General features: G+C 34.7%; 5 protein-coding genes across 5 annotated transcripts; all 5 read right to left on the reverse strand.

Annotated features, from left to right (window-relative positions):
* Positions 1-1,478: 1,478 nt before the first annotated feature.
* LOC125808589 (UDP-glycosyltransferase 76E1-like) lies at positions 1,479-3,415 on the reverse strand. The gene is made up of 2 exons (XM_049488265.1): positions 2,922-3,415; positions 1,479-2,522 (listed from the first exon to the last, which is right to left on the reverse strand). Exons 1-2 carry the CDS (start codon positions 3,382-3,384, stop codon positions 1,552-1,554), a joined length of 1,434 nt encoding a protein of 477 aa, XP_049344222.1. The 5' UTR covers positions 3,385-3,415; the 3' UTR covers positions 1,479-1,551.
* Positions 3,416-5,632: 2,217 nt separating this feature from the next.
* LOC125808588 (UDP-glycosyltransferase 76E1-like) lies at positions 5,633-7,351 on the reverse strand. Its single transcript, XM_049488264.1, has 2 exons — positions 6,883-7,351; positions 5,633-6,597 (listed from the first exon to the last, which is right to left on the reverse strand). The coding sequence occupies exons 1-2, from the start codon at positions 7,349-7,351 to the stop codon at positions 5,633-5,635; spliced, it is 1,434 nt and encodes a 477-aa protein (XP_049344221.1).
* A 4,388-nt stretch (positions 7,352-11,739) lies between these two features.
* Positions 11,740-13,913, reverse strand: LOC125808590 (UDP-glycosyltransferase 76E1-like). The gene is made up of 2 exons (XM_049488266.1): positions 13,416-13,913; positions 11,740-12,795 (listed from the first exon to the last, which is right to left on the reverse strand). Exons 1-2 carry the CDS (start codon positions 13,900-13,902, stop codon positions 11,831-11,833), a joined length of 1,452 nt encoding a protein of 483 aa, XP_049344223.1. The 5' UTR covers positions 13,903-13,913; the 3' UTR covers positions 11,740-11,830.
* A 3,597-nt stretch (positions 13,914-17,510) lies between these two features.
* LOC125808609 (UDP-glycosyltransferase 76E1-like) lies at positions 17,511-20,193 on the reverse strand. Its single transcript, XM_049488286.1, has 3 exons — positions 20,098-20,193; positions 18,961-19,177; positions 17,511-18,412 (listed from the first exon to the last, which is right to left on the reverse strand). Exons 1-3 carry the CDS (start codon positions 20,191-20,193, stop codon positions 17,511-17,513), a joined length of 1,215 nt encoding a protein of 404 aa, XP_049344243.1.
* Positions 20,194-20,439: 246 nt separating this feature from the next.
* Positions 20,440-22,432, reverse strand: LOC125808592 (UDP-glycosyltransferase 76E1). The gene is made up of 2 exons (XM_049488267.1): positions 21,848-22,432; positions 20,440-21,644 (listed from the first exon to the last, which is right to left on the reverse strand). The coding sequence occupies exons 1-2, from the start codon at positions 22,308-22,310 to the stop codon at positions 20,680-20,682; spliced, it is 1,428 nt and encodes a 475-aa protein (XP_049344224.1). The 5' UTR covers positions 22,311-22,432; the 3' UTR covers positions 20,440-20,679.
* Positions 22,433-22,772: the final 340 nt, after the last annotated feature.

Genomic DNA, 22,772 nt, shown 5'->3' on the forward strand with positions numbered 1-22,772 from the left:
TTTCTGATAAACTCTAGACTCAATCAAAATGATTATCAGCATAATTAATAGACATCAAAAACACAGATTAGATCTTCCATGATCTATACAACCTAACAAACTATGATAATTGCACAGAAAACTAGAAACAAACAAAAATGGAGATGGAAAACATCCTATCAGAGTAACTATGACAAAAAAAAGCTTCATTTGGATGTTAATCCATAGCTTCATTTAAAGTCTTCATCATTTAGGATCATGTACCAATGCTTTTGCACATTCAAAAAGGAAGGCAAAACTGCAAAACTACAAAACAAAACAAAAAAAAAGCAAGTAAAATTCAATCAATTCGATTGAAAGGAGATAGATAAGAAGGTACGACGGCTGCTCCGCCATAGTTGAGCTACGCTAGGGTTTGAATTCTGAACAGAGTTGTGCTTCTTTATATACAGAAGGACTTGGGGGCTAGGGTTTTGCTGGACACTGTTTGGGATAAAAGGCCCAGAGAAAAAAAAGGGACCAATTTTTTTAAATATAAAATTCAAATAAACATATGAATTCAATATATTTTTATCTTATAAATTACTATAATGCAATTTTACACTTGTAATACCATTACAAAATTGTTTTTAGTTTTATGTTTTTTTTTTTGTTTTTACATATGAAAATTTTGAAAATAGCTTATAATTATTTTTGTAGAATTATTTTCTTATATTCAAATTGTAAAGGTATGTTCACTTCACTCAGTCCTGTTCGAATATATATGGTCTTTTACCTGCTCAGTTGGTCTCATTGTATACTACAATACCAATATGTTTAGGGGTCGTTTGACAGAGTATATTAATAAAAATAATGAATGTATTAATTTGGTGTATTAGTAATTTTTTGGTATATATTTTTATGTTGTGTAGAAATAATGTTATTATTTATTAAGGTATTTTTATTAATACCATGAATTTCTAGTTATTAGTAATGTAAGAGATTTAATGCATGCATTAGCATAGTTAAAAACTCAATTACCCCTCAAAATCCTTTTTATATTTTTTTCATCATAATTGTAAAGGATATTTTTGTAAATAAATATTTTTATGCAATGCATATTATTTTTAATACTCCAAACAAAATAATACGTAAGAAATAATTTGTGTAAGATTAATACAAGTATAACTAATATAAACATTATTAATACACTTAATTGAGCATTATTTTTATATACCCTACCAAATCGCTTTGTATACTACGTATATAAGTCTATTATTTTCAAGCAAAGTATTTGGAAGTAGAGTAGTAGACAAGTAGTAAACATAGGGAAAAAACTACGGAGCAACAATTTATCATAAATGCTAAGAGGTAATATTACTCAGTTCTCACAACTAGGAAACGAAATGTCAAAGTTTCCAAACATATTAAACCAAAATCAATAAACTAAGGTGAGAAACTAGCATTGGCCCAATGGCCTTGACATAGCCACCAAGATATTAAGAAAAGTTTATTTCTAGTCTTATTCTTCCTTTGTGATTAAAGGACTTGTTGTCTTGCCAAGCTAACAGGCAACAAAAATATGTAATTATTCTAACTTCGGGACTCTATGATACACTTGCTTGGTGTATGGTTTGAACTCATGATTGCCCCAACAACAGGCGTTGCCGGAGGGAGCCGTGATGGCAAGGCAGAAATGAAGTCTACCAAATCTTTGAGATTCTTATGTGAAGTACCATCAATCTGCATAGCAGCAACTATGTTTTGTTTCATGTCTACTACTCTTTTCTTCACATCTTTGCCTTCTTCACTTAACATGAGTTTTCTTATTGTTTTCTCTATGACCGTTCTCTCCATAACCTCCAATTCAAATCCAACCTTATATATTTGGCTCAGATATCTCGCGTTCACTAGTTGGTCTGCTAGACTTGGCCTGCATATCATAGGAACTTGTTCACAAATACTTTCAAGCGTAGAATTCCAACCACAATGTGTGAAAAAGCCTGCTATCGCGGGATGTGCAAGCACCTGTTTTTGTGGTGCCCATTTCACTATTCGTCCTCTTGCTCCTACCATTTCCTCATAACCATCAGGCAGTGCCTCAGCACATTGAAAGCCAGAGACAGAGCCAGGTCGAATAACCCACAAGAACGGCTGCTCACTGTTAGCTAATCCCCAAGCAGTCTCGATCAACTCTTTTTCATCAATCCTCACTAGGCTTCCCAAGCTGACATAGAGAACAGAGTTAGGGGTTTGTCTGTCGAGCCACTCAATGCAGCTGTTGTCTTCTTCTAGTATGCTAGTCGATGAGGCCAAAGGCACCATTTTGGGAAAAGGGCCTATTGGAAAAAAAGGCACCTTGTAATGTTTTTGAAGGCGTAACAACATTGAATTCTCCAAGTCCTGCATTGTGTTCCAAATAGTCGCGACAGATGATCCTATATCGCTTATTCTTTTATAGAAGTCTAATACTGGTTCTGGAACTGTATTATTGATGACATGAATTGGTACATCCTTAAACCTCAAGGGATGAAGCTCTGGTAACGGATCCAGCAACTGAGAATCTGAAATTGTAGTGAGTAATCAAATGCAAATTTAGCGAAAGATAGAGCATAATGGAATAAAAAGGTTATTGTCCCTATTGCTTCTAGTACTCACTCCATTCCATTTTACTTGACCTTTTCTTTTCACGCCCCTTAAGAAAACATTAACTAAAAACTAGTAGTTAATTATACTTTGATTTTCTAAAATGACAACTATTTTGGACCATCGTAAAGAAGAACTGGAAGGAGTACTTTTCATTTCTATTTTTATTTTCTATGATGTTTGCTTGAGATGAATGCAAGTAGGAAACATGATCAATTAGGAATCATATAACCGATCCCAACTTGTTTGGGACTGAAGCGTATTCAAAATGAATTTTCATTTAATTCTTGAAGCAGAGGATGTGTTTGTTCTCATACCTTCAAAAGGAAAATATTTTTCTGGTTGCTGAAAAATGGTGACCATAGAGTGCATACATGCAGCACTGAAAGTGCGGAGGACAATACTGGGAAGCTTCAGCTGAGTGGCAACATCATCGACAAAGAACATGACGTTGTCATAAATGATACAAGCGAGCTGATCACCTTCCTCTTCCATCATCCTAACGAGGTAATTTCTCAAGGGCGCTTTACAGCTCTCGTTCATACAATGTATACTCTTTACACTCGGGAATGACATGTCAAATCCCTTTAATCCGTCATCCATAGAATGGAAGACGAATTGAGGATGATTGGAATAATTAGGAGTATTGTATTCAGTATGTGCAACTATAACAGAAAAGCCTTGTGAATGAAGGATATTTCCAAGCTGCAGCATTGGTGTTAAATGCCCCTGGAGAAGGTATGGCACTAGTACTACACTCTGTTTTCTTTCTACTTTCATCTTTGTTTTCTTGGAATTTCTCTCCTATTCAAGAGTTTAGTGGTGTTCTTGAAGGAAGTTTATATATAGCTCTCAAACTTAAAAAAGTATTTTAGGTTAACGTGAACCTAATAACTTTTGCTTTCATTAAGTATTTGTACTAAGAAATTTACTACCCCTCCGTTGCTTTCTATATGTCACATTTTTACTTTATATTAGTATTAAGAAATAATGTAATTTAACCCTTCTACCTTTATTTTATTTTTTTGGAACTCAAGTTTTCAATCAATGAATATGAATTAATTTAACCAATGAACATGAATCATTTACTTAGCTTTTCTAAGTTGATCAAATGTATATTTTCAAGGCTAATAACTCACAAGAGTAAAAAAAGAACAATATGCTAATTTATGCATTGATTTTATGAAATGACAAGTATTATGAACCAATTATTTATAAAAAGGGATGACATATAAAAAGGAACGGAGAGAGTAGTAAATATTTATAAATATTAACTTTAGATTCAGTTATTATTATATACTAAATTGAATTCGTTATACAAATCCACTTTTTCCATTTCAATTTATGTAACATTTTTCAGATTTCAAAATTCAAATAAATCTTTCTTTGACCATAATTTTTTCATATATTTTAAATTACAAATATTGTGACTATAATATTTTTTGCGTAGTTTTTAAACATGTTAATTTTGTTTCAAAAAACTTAAAAAATCTATATCCAAAATAAAATTATTCACTCTTGAAATTTAAATTATGATACATAAATTAGAATATAAGAAGTACAAATTTCACATTTTGAAGCCTGCTACTTGATATTGAATGAGTGGTGATAAAATTGGGACAACTCACCAATCCCAATCACAGAAGGGTGTAAAATGGTACTGTTTGTGTCTTTAATATGTATGTCTTTTAGTCAGTATTCAAGGGCCAGACAATAATATCAAGAAAAATTGATGTGCATATTTTTAACATGTGCAGAGGGAGGTGCTGTAACCCCCGAGGAGGTGCGAAAGTCGAGAGACTGATGGTAGGAGTACGCGGAAGGGTCGAGATAGGTCAAAAAAGTATTGAAAAATATAATAATAATTTAATACTTCAATTGATTGATTACTTGAATTTTTATTTTAGGTGAGAAGTTTTTATGTTTGATTATAAAGTTAAAAACAATAATTTGTGGTTGACTGAACTTTTTAAAATGTTTCTAAGTGTAATTTTTCCTCAAAAGTGTTTTCAAAAAGAGTGATTTAGGGGAGAAACTATTTTTTATGTTATGAAAAACAACTTTTGCTATTCTTTAGAAGCACTTATTGTCCCTCCATAAAGCTTAGTTAAACACCTTAAGCAATTTTTTGAAGATGAGCAAAAATTTAAGAAAAAGCACTTTTGACCTTCCAAAAGTTTGGCGACTATTCAAAATTTGAACCGTGACATACACTTGACCTACACATAAATTGATGTTCTCTTACCACAGGGCAGGGCCTGTTTGGATTGACTTTTAGCTTATGACTTATAAACCAAAAGCCATAAGTTAGGATTTCTAACTTGTGACTTTTGACTTATTTTTGTTATTTTGGCTTTAAAATAAGTGCTTATAAACACTTTTTAACTTTATCCAAACATTTCAAAACTGCTTAAAAGCTATTTTGGCTTAAAAGCACCTAAGATAAGTCAATCCAAACGGGTAATAAATCAAAGCCTGGGAGACATCATGTATCCTAATTCTTTACTAAAATACACTAGGAAGACTTTTCTCATTCCTTCTTCAAGAAACAAGCCTGATGCTGATTGATACAAATTCAAACGAGCAATACATGAATCTATCATTTTTGTTTGAGAAAAGGCATATCCATGCAATTATTTGTTAACTGAAATGACATAAATGAATCAAACTTTTAACATAAGCCTTTTCTCAAAGTTCGATGACATATTTGAGCCTTTTCCCTTTCTTTTTTAGTAACCAAATACCAGAAAATAAGTAACAAACTTTTCTTTTTCGTAGGACCTTCATACCAAACACAACTTTTATTTTACTTGCTCTCTTGTTGTATACTAAGGTCTTATATTTTCAAGCAAAGCATATGGAAGTAGTAACATAGGGCTAATAAAGAGGAAATCTAACTCAGTTGTAACAACTAGGAACACAATATGTCAAAGTTCCCAACTTATTATAACAATCAACAAACTAAAATGAGAAAGTAGTTGACAAGACTCTATAAGCATTTGCCTCGTGGACTTGAGAAATGTTCACTTCAAGACTCTATGATACACTTGATTGTTATATGGTTTGAACTCATGATTGCCCCAAAAACAGGTGTCGGTGGAGTGAGTCGTGATGGCAACGCAGAAATGAAGTCTACCAAATCATTGAGATTCTTATGTGAAGTACCATCAATCTGCATAGCAGCAACTATGTTTTGTTTCATGTCTACTACTCTTTTCTTCACATCTTTGCCTTCTTCACTTAACATAAGTTTTCTTATTGTTTTCTCTATGACCGTTCTCTCCATAACCTCCAATTCGAACCCAACCTTGTATATTTGGCTCAGATACCTTGCGTTCACCGGTTGGTCTGCTAGAAATGGCCTGCATATCAAAGGGACTTCCTCCAAAATACTTTCAAGTGTAGAATTCCAACCACAATGAGTGAAAAAGCCTGCTACCGCGGGATGTGCAAGCACCTGTTTTTGTGGTGCCCATTTCACTATCCGTCCTCTTTCTGCTACCATTTCCTCAAAACCATCAGGGAGTGCCTCAGCACATTGAAAACCATAGACAGAGCCCGGTCGAATAACCCACAAGAAGGGTTGATCACTATTAACTAATCCCCAAGCAGTCTCAATTAACTCTTTGTCATCAATCCTCATTAGGCTACCTAAGCTGACATAGAGAACAGAGTTTGGAGCTTGTCTGTCGAGCCACTCGATGCAGCTGTTGTCTTCTTCTAGTATGCTAGTCGATGAGGCCATAGGTGCCATTTTGTGAAAAGGTCCTAGTGTAAAGAAAGGCACCTTGTAATGTTCCTGAAGGCTTAACAACAATGAATTCTCCAAGTCTTGCATCGTGTTCCAAATAGTCGCAACAGATGATCCTATATCACTCATTGATCTGCTGAAGTCTAGTATCGGTGCGTGAACTGTATTATTAACGACATTAATTGGTATATCCTTAAACCTCAAGGGATGAAGCTCCGGTAACGGATCCAGCAGTTGAGAATCTGGAATTGCAAGTGAGTAATCAATGCAAAAGATACAACATACTGTAAGAAAAAGATTATAGTCTATTGACCATCTATTTCTAGTAAAATCGAATGGAATGAGTACTTTTCATTTCCTTTTTTATTCTATAATAATCGGTGCTTGAGATGAATGTAAATAGGGAACATGGTTAGTGAGATTTACATAGCCAACCCCAACTTGTTTGGGGCTGACGCATAGTTATTGCTATATTATTGAATTTGAAATGATTTTTCAGTTAAATGTTGAAGTAATTGTTCTCATACCTTTAAAAGGAAAATATTTTTCTGGTTGCTGTAAAATGGTGAGCATAGAGTCCAAATACGCAGCACTGTAAGTGCGCAGGACAATGCTGGGAAGCCTGAGCTGAGTGGCTACATCATCGACGAAGAACATGATGTTGTCATAAATGATACAAGCGAGCTGATCACCTTCCTCTTCCTCTTCCATCATCCTAACAAGGTAGTTTCTCAGGGGCGCCTTACAGCTCTCGTTCATACGATATATACTCTTTAAACCCGGGAATGACATGTCCATTCCCTTTAATCCGTCATCCATAGAATGGAAGACGAATTCAGGATGATTGGAATAATTAGGAGCATTGTGTTGAGTATGTGCAACTATAACAGAAAAGCCTTGTGAATAAAGGATACTTCCAAGCTGCAGCATTGGTGTTAAATGTCCCTGGAGTAGGAATGGCACTAGTACTACACTCTGTTTTCTTTCTACTTTCATCTTTGTTTTGCTTGAATTTCTCTTCTATTCAAAAGTTTAGTAGTACGAGGTACTAGTTTTCTTGAAGGAAGTTTATGTATAGCTCTCAAATTTTGGGACTCTTGACCACGCAGGGGCGGATCTAGCATTAAAGTTTTGGGTTAATGTGAATCAAGTAGCTTTAGATCAGATCTGTACCTTTTGTTTTTATTTGTTAAAAACTGTGTTGACCTGCTACTTGATGCTCATGGGAGATTTTACTTGTCCACTTTTGAATTGACATACCTATTAAGAAAAATAATTATTGATATAGTAAATTTACTATTTTACTTCTATTGAAGTAGATGAATTAAAGATTTAACATTTTCAAAGTAATTAATTGAGAGTATATTATAGGAAAAAACTTTTATATTTTTTGAATTTTTCAAAATGAATAAGTAATTAAGAAAAATTAAAAAAAATAATATGAATAAGTAATTAGAAATAGAGGAAATATTGAATGACTGGTAATGAATTGGGACAACTCACCATTCTCAATCCCAAAAAAAGAGTAACGAGATCCACAAGTAAGCCCTCAATCTTGAAATTGGTGCTGTTTGACTTTATATATGTAAAGTCTTCTAGTCCAATAATTAAGTAGGCGTTTGGCCATGCGATACTATATCACGATATGGTATCGTGAGATGGAATCAGCGTTTGGACATGTGATTTTACGCTGATTCCATATCATGAGAATTGAGAGGTGATACCATATTCTCCAAAAACCATGATATGGAATTATATGGTGATTCCATATCATGATTTGAGATATTTTAATACAATAATTGATCCATGAGTTTATATTTTGTTAAAACAACCCTACATTTATATCTACTAACCATTTGTTTCATATGTAAATAAAATTTATAATCACATCATTACTTTTTAAAATTTATTATTCTCACCAACATAAAATTTATTATTCTCACCAACATATAGTCACTTTAACTCACACCTCACGATTGTGAAACTTTTCAACATTCACTTGAAACAATTAACCAGCATGTTAAAATTGTTGCCGAGGCAATTAGCAAGATGGCACCAACATTTATACAACCAAAAAATATGACTGATATACATTCCAAAATTCGACATAATACTCGATTTTGGCCTTGGTTTAAGTAAAATTTCAATCACATTAATAAATTTATTTTATGGCCTTAATAAGTGAACATTTATATTTTATGTGTAAGTTATTAGTATTTAGTTACATATTTCCTATCAACTTTGTTTAAAGAGATAATATTTATTTTATGACTTTGCATTGTCTTGGAAGCACTATTTTTATTACTCTTACAAACACTATTTTTATGAAGTGCATTATATAATGCTTCCAATTTATTTTATGTTCACTAAACTAATATTGATGTATTTTTATTTGGTAGGATGTGTTGGTGCGATTGATGGAACATATATAGAAGGGGAGGTTCCTAAAGCGATGCAACAAACATATCGTAATCGCAAAGGAAGAACATCACAAAATGTCTTATGTGCTTGTGATTTTGATATACGATTTACCTTTGTTGCTGCTGGTTGGGAATGTACTGCACATGATAGTAAAGTACTTGAGAATGCACTTGTTGAACCAACGTCACAAATTTCCATTTCCGCCACATGGTAACTTTAAATTACATCCTTAGAATAAATATTATTTATTTACACAAAGTTGTCTCATTTACGTCACATATGCTTTTAGTAATTCTTTATAAAATATTTTTTGGTAGATAAATATTATGTTGTTGATGCTAGTTTCCGAAACACAAAAGGAATTTTAGCTCCATACAAAGGACTACGCTATCATTTGCAAGATTACCGAGGAAGTGAAAGAGAGTCTCAAAAATGCCAAAGAACTAATTAATTATAGGCATTCATCTCTGCGCAATGTGATTGAACGGACTTTTGGAGCTTGGAAAAATAGATTTAGAATACTGAAACAAGGCATAAATCATTATGATATTGATACACAAGTGAAAATTGTCATAGCTTGTGCAGTGTTACATAATTATTTGCGAGAATACCAAAGTAGTGATGAAATATTTATGGTCTATGAACATGAAGATATAGTTGCGGAGGATATTGACCAACAAATGACTCAAAGTAACAATGTTGGTTCGTCTTCTCGGTCACATGATCGAGAAATGCAAGTTCAGCGTGAGGAAATTGTCCATACTATGTGGGAGGATTATATTAAAGACTAGTACACTACAATTTATGTTCAATTTTTTTTATTAAATTAAAGTTAGATGAAACAATTACTTAAGTAGAAAACAAATAACTTTGTAATAATTTATTATGCAATTTTATAATTTTTTGTTTATTTGATAAGATTGAATAAACAATTGGGGCTATTTTAATAGTTTTACAACTTATGGGATTTTTATGTTTATGAGAAAATATACAACACAAAAATTTCATATGACATGTCCAAACAAACCTTCAATTTCATATCATAATATCATATCATGATACCATATCGCATGGCCAAACGAGCCCTAAGTATTCACGGTGAGACACTCATATCAAGAAAAATTGATGTGCATGTTTTTAAAATGTTTTTTTTAATTCTAATAATTTTGTTGGTTAATTACTTGAATTTTAAGTTATACGAAGGTTCAATTTTTCTATCTATCCCATTTATTTATATAATATATGTTGAACCTTTTTGGTGAAAATCATGTTTAGGCTACTATATGTATTATCTGATATTATGATTATCTTCTATAATTCTCCTCTTCCCTAAATTGAATTGTGAAGGATTTATACTCGGAGATTTATACGAAATAATACATACCTTTTTTCTATAACTGAGTGTGTTATCACCACCAATTTCCTTAGCATTTTCTTACATGATCACTATGGAGACTATGAAGTCTTGTTAAATCCTTACTAGGATAATGTTGAGACTTGTAACTTTTATTCATTTAAGAGTTACATCACCCCTTATCTCATAATTTCCGCTCCATTCATGAATACCATAACTCTTTCTCTTTTATCAATAAAGATTGTGGTGGAGTAGTAAGTGCCTAATTTTTAATTAGAGATTAAGGGTTCGAGTTAATTAGAGATTAAGGGTGGAGTGTATATGATTTGTTGGTACACGAAGAAAAATTGGTAGATATGGAGCACATTGATGCCAATAGGGTTGAAATTTCACTGCTGGATAGTGATCCTACTTTAGTCCCAGGTTCTTGCTTAGATTAGCCTAATGGGATTGAAGTATTTAACCCTGAATCATTCAGGTCTTCTTTAAATGCGACTAGCCTGACTACTTGGCTACTCACATAGAAGACCGAGAAATCATTAAAAGAAAAAAACATGTGCCCGTGATTTGAACTTTAAACTCTTTGGTGAATATGAAAAAGGAATATCAAGTTAGACCTTGTAGAAAAATGAAAAAAGGAGTGTTGGGGTGAGGCTGGGTCAAGTCCTGGTCTATGTTAAGGGTGGGATTCCAAGTCTGGCCGTCCATGTGTATTTGCCCAGATTATACATAAATACTCATGGGACGACATTTTCTTTATACTAACCGAACACCAGGAAATAAGTAAGAAAACCATTTATTTTCCACAAAAATGATTTCTAGGAAAACATATTCATTCATACCAAACACAACCATTGTTTTACTAGCTCCCTCCATATTATATTTTTAACATAGGGATAACAAAGAGTAAATATATCTCAGTTCTAACAACTAGCAAACAATATGTCAAAGTTCCCAACTTATTAAACAAATCAACAGACTAAAATAAGAAAGTTTTGTGATTATAGCAGGCTGCTATATTGCTTCAGCATTTACCCCACGGACTTCAGAAAAATTCACTAATCACCAATTTTGATTTTTATTCCAACAGTTACTCACTTATGAAGTCATTCATAGTCGAATGTCCATATAAATATCGAATGTCAAATGAGTTGAAAACAAAATCAATAAATACTCTTGGGTCAAGTTGGGACCCGGGATTGGGATTGTGATTTGAGATTTGGGTCAGGAGTCGGGGTTGAGGTCTCTGGATGGAGTCATGGATCTGGGTTGAGGTTAGGTCCAGAGTTAACTTCGGGTTGCAGTTCGTGGCATGGGGTCAGTTGTCAGGTCCCAGGGTTTTGTTTTAGGTCAGTGTTGGGGTGAGGTCGGGTCGAGTCAAGTCCATGTCTATATATGTTATAGGGTGGTTCCAGGTCTAGGTGTACAAAGATACTCGTGGGACAATAATATTCTTTACTAATCAAACACCAGAAAATAAGTAAGAAAATCATTTATTTTCCACGAAAATATTGTCCTACCGACTAGGAAACAATATGTCAAAGTTCCCAACTAATAAAACTAATCAACAAACTAAAGTAAACTGCTTCAGCATTAAGTAAAAGTTCACTTCTTATCTTATTCTTCCTTTTGTGATTAAGGACTTGTTGTCTTGCCAAGCTAACAGGCCACAAATATATGGTTTGAGCTCAAAAATAACTTCAAGACTCTATGATACACTTGCTTGGTATATGGTTTGAGCTCATGATTGCCCCAAAAACAGGTGTTGGTGGAGCGGGTCGTGATGGCAACGCAGAAATGAAGTCTACCAAATTATTCAGATTCTTATGTGAAGTACCATCAATCTGCATTGCAGCAACTATGTTTTGTTTCATGTCTACTACTCTTTTCTTCACATCTTTGCCTTCTTCACTTAACATGAGTTTTCTTATTGTTTTCTCTATTACCGTTCTCTCCATAACCTCCAATTCGAACCCAACCTTGTATATTTGGCTCAGATACCTTGCGTTCACCAGTTGGTCTGCTAGAAATGGCCTGCATATCATAGGGACTTGTTCACAAATACTTTCAAGCGTAGAATTCCAACCACAATGTGTGAAAAAGCCTGCTACCGCGGGATGTGCAAGCACCTGTTTTTGTGGTGCCCATTTCACTATTCGTCCTCTTTCTCTTACCATTTTCTCAAAACCATCAGGCAGTGCCTCAGCACATTGAAAGCCAGAGACAGAGCCAGGTCGAATAACCCACAAGAAGGGTTGATCACTATTTGCTAATCCCCAAGCAGTCTCAATTAGCTCTTTGTCATCAATCCTCACTAGGCTACCCAAGCTGACATAGAGAACAGAGTTAGGGGCTTGTCTATTGAGCCACTCGATGCAGCTGTTGTCTTCTTCTAGTATGCTAGTCGATGAGGCCAAAGGTGCCATTTTGTGTAAAGGGCCTATTGGAAAAAAGGGCACCTTGTAACGTTCTTGAAGGCGTAATAACATTGAACTCTCCAAGTCTTGCATCGTGTTCCATATAGTCGCGACAGATGATCCGGTATCACTCATTGCTCTAAAGAAGTCTAGTATGTGTTCTGCAACTGTATTATTGAAAGCAGGAATTGGTACATCCTTAAACCTCAAGGGATGAAGCTCCGGCAACGGATCCAACAACTGAGAATCTGGAATTATAGTGAGTAATCAATGCAAACTTAAGCGAAAGATACAACATAATGGAAGAAAAAGATTAGAAGCTATACCAGCTAGTGGAGAATATATCTTAGTCATGTTAATACGTGTACTTAAGGTCCTATGCTTTCTAGGAGCCTTTTGGCCCTGTTACTTCTAGTACTCACTCCGTTCCATTTTACTTGTCATTCTTTTTGCACGCTCTATAAGAAAACATTAACTAAAAGCGTAATTTGACTAAATTATCCTTGTTTAGTATTTGATCTCACTTTACTACTACTCTCTTTTCCACCACATTAATTTCTTTCCACATTTATTGAGTAAGGGTAAAAGTGAAAACTAGTAGTTAATTATATCTTGGTTTTCTGTAATGACAAGTATTTTGGACCATTTATTTTTAGTAAGGACGGCTAGTAAAATTGACTAGAAAGTGTACCTTACATTGCTATTTTTATTTTCTATAATGTTGGCTTGAGATGAATGTAAATATGGAACATGGTCTGTGAGGATTCATATAGCCGACCTCAACTTTTTTGTGACTGAGGAATAGTTATTGTTATCGAAATGATATTTCACTAAAATCTTGAAGCAGAGGATATGTTTGTTCTCATACCTTCTAAAGGAAAATATTTTTCTGGTTGCTGAAAAATGGTGACCATAGAGTTCATACATGCAGCACTGAAAGTGTGCAGGACAATGCTGGGAAGCCTCAGCTGAGTGGCTACATCATCGACAAAAAACATGTTGTTGTCATAAATAATACAGGTGAGCTGATCACCTTGCACATCCTCTTCCTGTTCCTGTTCCTGTTCCATCATCCTAACGAGGTAATTTCTCAAGGGCGCCTTACAGCTCTCGTTCATACGATATATACTCTTTACACTCGGGAATGACATGTCAATTCCCTTTAATCCGTCATCCATAGAATGGAAGATGAATTCAGGATGATTGGAATAATTGGGACTATTGTATTCAGTATGTGCAACTATGACAGAAAAGCCTTGTGAATGAAGGATACTTCCAAGCTGCAGCATTGGTGTTAAATGCCCTTGGAGAAGGAATGGCACTAGTACTACACTCTGTTTCCTTTCTACTTTCATCTTTTCTTTCTTGGAATTTCTTTTCAATTCAAGAGTTTAGTAGTATAACTCTCAAACTTAAAAAGTATTTGGGTTAACGTGAACCAATAGCTTTTGCTCTCATTATCTATTTGTAGTGTACTACGAAATTTTCCTAAAAATCTATAAATATTAACTCGAGATTCAGTTATTATTATATATTAACTTGAAATCGTTATAAAAACCAACTTTTTTTCCCCTGATATTTTTTGGATTTCGAAATTCAAACAAATCTTTCTTTCACCGTAATTTTTTCATATATTTTTTAAATATCTTGAATTACAAATTATTGTGACTATAACATTTTTTGCATTGGTTTTAACTATGTAAATTGTATTTTAAAAAATCTATGCGTGAATTCATGATCAAAATAAAATTTATTGACTTTCGAAATTCAAATTTTGAATCCGTCTTTGCCTGGTACTTGATATTGAATGAGTGGTGATAAAATTGAAACTACTCACCATTTCCAATCGCAAAAAGGGAGTAACAAGAGCCACAAGTAAGCCTCATACTGCTTGTGCCTTTAATATGCATGTCTTTTAGTCCAATAATTCAGTATTCATGGACCAGACAATAACATCAAGAAAAGTTGATGTGCAATGTTTTCAACATGTTTTGTTTTTTTAATCGTAGTAATTCAGTTAGTTGATTATTTGATTTTTTACCTCGTTGGTGAGGGTTCGATTTCTCACCTTGTAGGTTCTTTTTATTTATTATAGGGAAAAGGGTCAAAATTACCCCTCAACTTTGTTTTATTAGTTGACTTTACCCTTACCATTAAAAGCAAGTTATTTTTACCCCTGTCGTCAATAAACTTAACAAATATATCCCTCCTTGGACGGAAACCCCCAAATCAATTGAAATTACCCGATTTTAATTGAAATTATCCAATTCCTTTTTTAACCCGAACCAGAACCCACCCAGAATTTTAAGGGTTGTGCTCAAGATAATTTGAATTGGGTTCAATCTCAACCCATTCAAGCCTAACCAATTTTAAGAGAATCCCAATTGAGCCCAATTCAATCTCCAATTTCAACCTGTTTTAAAGGTATGAATTACACCCTCCGTCCACAATTGTTTGGCAAGTATACTAAAAATAGATGTCCAAGATTAATTGTCAATTTAAACAATCAAGAAATAATTAGTCATTTTTTTCCAATTCTGCCCTTAATGATTGTGTAGTTCAATTGAAAAGGTATGTGGACTTTTGGTATTCTTGACATAGTAGGGTTATATTAGTCAAATTACACCTTGTATTAAATTTTCCTTGAGGGATGTGCATGACCTTACCCTAACAAACAATTGTGGACGGAGGGAGTATTATCTATTTAACATCTTTTAGGATTTATCTATCCATTTGTAACTTTTTTTAAAAAAAATCTTGAGCTGAAATTTGAATTGTGATTATAAAAGTTAAATATCACTATGTTAAAATTACTGAGATTAATCAGGTCAAATTGGACGGGTCAAGACCCAACCCATTTTTTAGCCCATTTAAACCCAACCCATTTGAGCCCAAAGTAAACTTGGGCGGGTCAAGACCCAACCCAATTTCTATTTCAACCTATTTTAATATCTCTAATTTCAACTCAACCCATCATTTGACACCCCTACTTATAAGCATAAGCAATGCATAGCCAAAATGACCTTACTCTATTAATTATTCTATTTTTTTAAAAAAAAAATCAGAATATTAGTTAGTGCTAATAAATAAAGCCATCAGCCAAGAAATTAATTGACTAGAAATTAAGTTGAAACAATCAAGTTTAAAATTTGAAAAATTGTTGGAATGCAAAGAATTGTTGAGATTGTATTGTATTGTCTGCTAATATTTTTACTTCAATTGTTGCTTGCAAGACCATAAAGGTAACGATCGCATGCAAAAATATGGAAAAAAAAAGAGGAGAAAAAGATGAAGACGATCACTCAGAATGATAAGCGCTCAAGGTGCTTGACAAAAAGACCAGAGAAAAAAAAAACACCAAATAGAGCACTTGTGCTCCTAATTGGATATGGAAACAGAGAGAAAAAATATCTAACAAATGGATAAAGCCATGGAGAAGATGGTGTAGTGAGTTAAAAGATTGATTCCAAGATTGCCAAATTGATTGCAGGACAACCATAGCTCTGGATACTCGAGCTCAAGCACCCTCCCCTGCCGCTTTTCAGGTACAAAAGTCCTCCCCTATGGCTGCCTTCTAGACTTAAAATTTTTAATCACATTCGCAGTTACTTGTTAATGTATTAAAGAATAGACACATTATTTAACTGAATTCAATCCTGTATATGATTTGTTGGTATACGAGGAAATATTGGTAGATATGGAGCACATTGATGCCAATAAGGTCGAAATTTCACATGCTGGACAGTGATCCTAGTCTCAGGTTCTTGCTTAGATTAGCCTGATGGGATTGAAGTATTCAATCCTGAATCATCGAGGTCTTCTTTAAATGTCATTTCCTTCTGTAAATGTGACTAGCCTGACTACTTGGCTAGTCTCATAGAAGACCGAGAAATCAATAAAAGAAAAAAGATGTGCCATGATTTGAACTTGGAATCTTTTGTGAGTAAGAAAAAAAAATATCAAGTTAGACCTCGTAGAAAAATGAAACAAGGAGTTCCAAAACCATATCCAAAATGGCCTTATTCTTGCCTTCTTTGGCACTTTATGACCACCCCTCTACCCTTCAACCTAGTAAAACACTCATATATTTAGAGGAATTTATCATAGTGAGGAGGAGAGCCTTTATGTATGTCCAAAGACTTTAGATGCAGTATTTAATCAGCAGCAGCACGATCAAGTGATTGAATGAAAATCACCCTTGACAAAATAAACACCCTATTAATTACCTTGACAAATGTTTGTTAGTTATTTATTTATCCTCTCCTCTAGCCTAATCACTCTGTTTCAGAAAATACCGTGGTGTTTATCACTCCAAAAACTATCATTTCTGCATGTGAAGTCGTTCACTAGTATTCACTAGTATTTACATGATCATAATTGGACTGACCAGGGGTTGTGCCTCAGGTCGGTGTTGGGGTGAAGTCGGGTCAAGTCCTGATCTATGTTAAGGGTGGGATTCAAAGTCTGGGTCCATGTCATAGTATTTGCCCAGATTATACATAAATACTCATGGGACAACATTTTCTTTATACTAACCGAACACCAGGAAATAAGTAAGAAAACCATTTATTTTCCACAAAAATGTTTTCTAGGAAAACATATTCATTCATACCAAACACAACCATTGTTTTACTAGCTCCCTCCATATTATATTTTTAACATAGGGATAACAAAGAGTAAATATATCTCAGTTCTAACAACTAGCAAACAATATGTCAAAGTTCCCAACTAATTAAACAAATCAACAGACTAAAATAATAAAGTTTTGTGATTGTAGCAGGCTGCTATATTGCTTCAGCATTTACCCCACGGACTTCAGAAAAGTTCACTAATTATCTTATTCTTCCTTTTGTGATTAAGGACTTTTTGTCTTGCAAGGCTAACAGGCAACAAAAAGTTTGTAATTCTTCTAACTTCAGGACTCTATGATACACTTGCTTGCTATATTTGATCCAACAACAGGTTATGGCAGAACGAACCGTGATGGCAAGGCAGAAATGAAGTCTACCAAATCATTTAGATTCTTATGTGAAGTACCATCAATCTGCATACCAGCAACTATGTTATGTTTCATGTCTACTACTCTTTTCTTCAGATCTTTGCCTTCTTCACTTAACATGAGTTTTCTTACTGTTTTCTCTATGACCGTTCTCTCGACAACCTCCAATTCGAACCCAACCTTGTATATTTGGCTCAGATACCTAGCTGTCACTGGCTGGTCTGCTACAAATGGCCTGCATATCAAAGGGACTTCCTCCAAAATACTTTCAAGCGTAGAATTCCAACCACAATGAGTGAAAAAGCCTGCTACCGCGGGATGTGCAAGCACCTGTTTTTGTGGTGCCCATTTCACTATTCGTCCTCTTTCTCCTACCATTTTTTCAAAACCATCAGGCAGTGCCTCAGCACATTGAAAGCCAGAGACAGAGCCAGGTCGAATAACCCACAAGAACGGTTGATTACTATTAGCTAATCCCCAAGCAGTCTCAGTTAGCTCTTTGTCATCAATCCTCATTTGGCTACCTAAGCTGACATAGAGAACCGAGTTAGGAGCTTGTCTGTCGAGCCACTTGATGCAGCTGTTATCTTCTTGTAGTATGCTAGTCGATGAGGCCATAGGCGCCATTTTGTGAAAAGGGCCTGTTGCATAGAAGGGCACCTTGTAATGTTCTTGAAGGCGTAACAATATTGAATTCTCCATGTCTTGCATCGTGTTCCAAATAGTCGCAACAGATGATCCTATATTGCTGATTGCTCTAAAGAAGTCTAGTACCGGTTCTGCAACTGTATTATTAACAACAGGAATTGGTACATCCTTAAACCTCAAGGGATAAAGCTCTGGTAACGGATCCAACAACTGAGAATCTGGAATTGTAGTGAGTAATTAATGCAAGCTTAAGCGAAAGATACAACATAACGGAAGAAAAAGATTATAGGCTGAATTATCCTTCTAGTACTCACTTTGTTCCATTTTACTTGTCATTTTTTTTGCACACCCTATAAGAAAACAATAACTTAAAGTGTAATTTGACCAAATTATCCTTGTTTATTATTTGATCTCAATTTAATACTACTCTCTTCTCCACCACATTAATTTCTTTCCACATTTATTGAGTAAAGATAAAAGTGAAAACTAATAGTTAATTATATCTTGGTTTTCTAAAATGACAATTATCTTGGACCATCTATTTTTTGTAAGGATGGCAAGTAAAATCGACTGGAAAGGGTACCTTTCATTTCTACTTTTATTTTCATTTTCTATAATATTGGCTTGTGATGAATGTAAATAGGGAACATGGTCAGTGAAGATTCACATAGCCGACCTCAACTTGTTTGTGACTGAAGCATAGTTATTGTTATCGAAATGATTTTTCATTAAAATCTTGAAGCAGAGAATGTGTTTGTTCTCATACCTTCAAAAGGAAAATATTTTTCTGGCTGCTGAAAAATGGTGATCATAGAGTGCAAATATGTAGCACTGGAAGTGTGCAGGACAATGCTGGGAAGCCTTAACTGAGTGGCTACATCATCTACGAAAATCATGACATTATCATAAACGATACAAGCGAGCTGATCACCTTCCTCTTTCATCATTTTAACAAGGTAGTTTCTGAGGGGCGCCTTGCAGTTCTCATTTTTTTTTTTTTTTTTTTTACCGTGGTTTCCGGGCGTCGCTTTGCATTCTCATTCAAATCATATATGTTCTCTAAACTCGGTAATGATATTTCAATTCCCTTTAATCCGTCATCCATAGAATGGAAGACGAATTCAGGATGATTGGAATATTTAGGAGTATTGTATTCAGGATGTGCAATTATAACAGAAAAGCCTTGTGAATGAAGGATACTTCCAAGCTGCAGCATTGGTGTTAAATGCCCCTGGAAAGGGTATGGTACTAGTACTACACTCTGTTTTCTTTCAATTTTCATCTTTGTTTTCTTGAGTTTCTCTTCTATTCAAGAGTTTAGTAATAGTGTTCTTGAAGGAAGTTTATGTATACAAGTTTATAGTTAATTTTGTACTAGTTAATTTAATTTGTGTTAACTTTGTATTATTAAGGTCAAAACTTCATTTACAAATTTTGTACTGGTTAATTTAATTTGTTTTACCTTTGTATTATTAAGGTCAAAACTTCATTTACAAATTTTGTACTGGTTAGTTTAATTTGCTTTACCTTCGTATTACTTAGGTCAAAACTTAATTTACAATTTTTGTACTAGTTATTTTAATTTGTTTTACCTTCGTATTATTAAGGTCAAAACTTCTGTTACAAATTTTGTACTAGTTAATATAATTTGTTTTACCTTTGAGAGTGTTGGATACCAAGTCTGGGTGTACATAAATAATCTTGGGACAATATTATTTTATCTCAGAAAGCTACTCAACTTTGAATGTTATTCCAAAAATCACTCAACTATGAATGTTTTACTTACAAAGTCACCCAATTTTGATTTTTATTCCAACAGTTACTCACTTACGAAGTCACTCATAATCGAATGTCCATATAAATATCGAATATCAAATGAGTTGAAAACAAAATTAATAAATACTCTTGGGTCAAGTTGGGACCCGGGATTGGGTCGAGATTTGAGATTGGGGTCAGGAGTCGGGTCCTCATCGGGGTTGAGGTCTCTGGACGGGGTCATGGATCTGGGTTGAGGTTAGGTCCAGAGTTAACTTCAGGTTGCAGCTCGTGGCATGGGGTCAGTTGTCAGGTCCTAGGTTAAGGTTAGGTTAGGGTCTGATCGAGGATCAAGTTTTGAGTCGGTGTCGAGATCAGGGTTTTGTCTTAGGTCAGTGTTGTCAAGTCCGTGTCTATGTTATAGGGTGGTTCCAGATCTATGTGTAAATAGATACTCTTGGGACAATAATATTCTTTACTAATCAATCAGAAAATAAGTAAGAAAATCATTTATTTTTCACGAAAATATTGTCTTACTAACTAGGAAACAATATGTCAAAGTTCCCAACTTATAAAACCAACCAACAAACTAAAGTAAACTGCTTCAGCATTTGCACCATGGACTTATGAAAAGTTCACTTCTTATCTTATTCTTCCTTTTGTAATTAAGGACTTGTTGTCTTGCCAAGCTAACAGGCCACAAATATATGGTTTGATCTCAAAAATAACTTCAAGACTCTATGATACACTTGCTTGCTATATGGTTTGGGCTCATGATTGCCCCAACAACAGGCAATGGCGGAGCGAGCCGTGATGGCAAGGCAGAAATGAAGTCTACCAAATCATTCAGATTCTTATGTGAAGTGCCTTCAATCTGCATAGCAGCAACTATGTTTTGTTTCATGTCTACTACTCTTTTCTTCACATCTTTGCCTTCTTCACTTAACATGAGTTTTCTTATTGTTTTCTCTATGACCGTTCTCTCGATAGCCTCCAATTCGAACCCAACCTTGTATATTTGGCTCAGATACCTTGCGTTCACCGGTTGGTCTCCTAAAAATGGCCTGCATATCAAAGGGACTTCCTCCAAAATACTTTCAAGCGTAGAATTCCAACCACAATGAGTGAAAAAGCCTGCTACCGTGGGATGTGCAAGCACCTGTTTTTGTGGTGCCCATTTCACTATTCGTCCTCTTTCTCCTACCATTTTCTCAAAACCATCAGGCAGTGCCTCAGCACATTGAAAGCCAGAGACAGAGCCAGGTCGAATAACCCACAAGAACGGTTGATCACTATTAGCTAATCCCCAAGCTGTCTCAATTAGCTCTTTGTCATCAATCCTCACTAGGCTACCCAAGCTGACATAGAGAACAGAGTTAGGGGCTTGTCTATCGAGCCACTCGATGCAGCTGTTGTCTTCTTCTAGTATGCTAGTCGATGAGGCCAAAGGTGCCATTTTGTGTAAAGGGCCTATTGGAAAGAAGGGCACCTTGTAATGTTCTTGAAGGCGTAATAACATTGAACTCTCCAAGTCTTGCATCGTGTTCCATATAGTTGCGACAGATGATCCTATATCACTCATTGCTCTACAGAAGTCTAGTATCGGTTCTGAAACTGTATTTTTGATGGTAGGAAACGGTACATCCTTAAATCTCAAGGGATGAAGCTCCGGTAATGGATCCAGCAGCTGAGAATCTGAAATTGCATAGAGTAATCAATGCAAACTTAGCAAAAGATGAGCATAATGGAAGAAAAATGTACCAAAATATTTTACTGAAACTGTAAAATAACTTTACTTGTCATTTTTTCTGTTTGCACGCCCCTTAAGAAAACATTAACTATAAGGATGATTTTTTCATTTAGATGTTGAAGCAGAGTATGTGTAATTGTTCTCATACCTTCAAAAGGTAAATATTTTTCAGGTTGCTGAAAAATGGTGATCATAGAGTGCAAATATGCAGCACTGAAAGTACGCAGGACAATGCTGGGAAGCTTCAACTGAGTGGCTACATCATCGACAAAGAACATGACGTTGTCATAAACGATACAAGCAAGCTGATCACCTTCCTCTTCCATCATACTAACAAGGTAGTTTCTGAGAGGCGCCTTGCAGTTTTCGTTCAAATCATACATGTTTTCTAAACTCGGAAATGATAGGTCAATTCCTTGTAATCCATCATCCATAGAATGGAAGACGAATTGAGGATGATTGGAATAATTAGGAGTATTGTACTCAGTATGTATAACTATAACAGAAAAGCCTTGTGAATGAAGGATACTTCCAAGCTGTAGCATTGGTGTTAAATGCCCCTGGAATGGGTATGGCACTAGTACTACTCTCTGTTTTCTTTCTATTTTCATCTTTGCTTTCTTGAATTTCTGTTCTTGATGGAAGTTTATATATAAGTTCTTAATTAAGGTTTGGAACTATGAGGACTGCAGAAGCGGATCTAGCAAAGTATGGTTTCACGTGAACCCAATCAGAGTCGTATTCAGGATTTCGGAATGATGGGGGCATTATTATGAAAAAGTGGATCTAATTGATATGATATTTAGGTTTTTATCATTGAAAATAGTTAAAAATTTAAAATTATAGGTCCAAAATTGAAATGCTTAATTAAATAAAACGCCAAAAGTGCTATCAATAACAACTTAGAGAGGTGTTACCCAATTTTAGAAAGAAAAATAAAACAAGATAGATATAAATTTCAAATTTCTAACCTCACTAGAGGTGCACCCAATCATCGTCACATTATATGATACTTCATGACTCATGTGTGGGTTCACACATTTATATTTAACAAAAATTAAAAAATATAACAC

The sequence above is a fragment of the Solanum verrucosum genome, unplaced genomic scaffold (genome assembly GCF_900185275.1).
Source record: "Solanum verrucosum unplaced genomic scaffold, falcon-dt-bn FXZP01000654.1, whole genome shotgun sequence".
Classification (NCBI taxonomy): domain Eukaryota; kingdom Viridiplantae; phylum Streptophyta; class Magnoliopsida; order Solanales; family Solanaceae; genus Solanum; species Solanum verrucosum.

Excerpts from the sequence above, each read along its gene's own strand:
- LOC125808609 (XM_049488286.1), bottom strand. The coding sequence starts at position 20,193 with ATGACCCCGTCCAGAGACCTCAACCCCGATGAGGACCCGACTCCTGAC. Across the intron at positions 19,178-20,097 it reads GGTCCCAACTTGACCCAAGA|AACTGCAAGGCGCCCCTCAG; the intron begins GTATTTATTAAT and ends AAAAAAAATGAG. Across the intron at positions 18,413-18,960 it reads AAAATATTTTCCTTTTGAAG|ATTCTCAGTTGTTGGATCCG; the intron begins GTATGAGAACAA and ends CTACAATTCCAG.
- LOC125808589 (XM_049488265.1), bottom strand. The coding sequence starts at position 3,384 with ATGAAAGTAGAAAGAAAACAGAGTGTAGTACTAGTGCCATACCTTCTC. Across the intron at positions 2,523-2,921 it reads AAAATATTTTCCTTTTGAAG|ATTCTCAGTTGCTGGATCCG; the intron begins GTATGAGAACAA and ends CTACAATTTCAG.
- LOC125808590 (XM_049488266.1), bottom strand. The coding sequence starts at position 13,902 with ATGAAAGTAGAAAGGAAACAGAGTGTAGTACTAGTGCCATTCCTTCTC. Across the intron at positions 12,796-13,415 it reads AAAATATTTTCCTTTAGAAG|ATTCTCAGTTGTTGGATCCG; the intron begins GTATGAGAACAA and ends CTATAATTCCAG.
- LOC125808592 (XM_049488267.1), bottom strand. The coding sequence starts at position 22,310 with ATGAAAATAGAAAGAAAACAGAGAGTAGTACTAGTGCCATACCCATTC. Across the intron at positions 21,645-21,847 it reads AAAATATTTACCTTTTGAAG|ATTCTCAGCTGCTGGATCCA; the intron begins GTATGAGAACAA and ends ATGCAATTTCAG.
- LOC125808588 (XM_049488264.1), bottom strand. The coding sequence starts at position 7,351 with ATGAAAGTAGAAAGAAAACAGAGTGTAGTACTAGTGCCATTCCTACTC. Across the intron at positions 6,598-6,882 it reads AAAATATTTTCCTTTTAAAG|ATTCTCAACTGCTGGATCCG; the intron begins GTATGAGAACAA and ends TTGCAATTCCAG.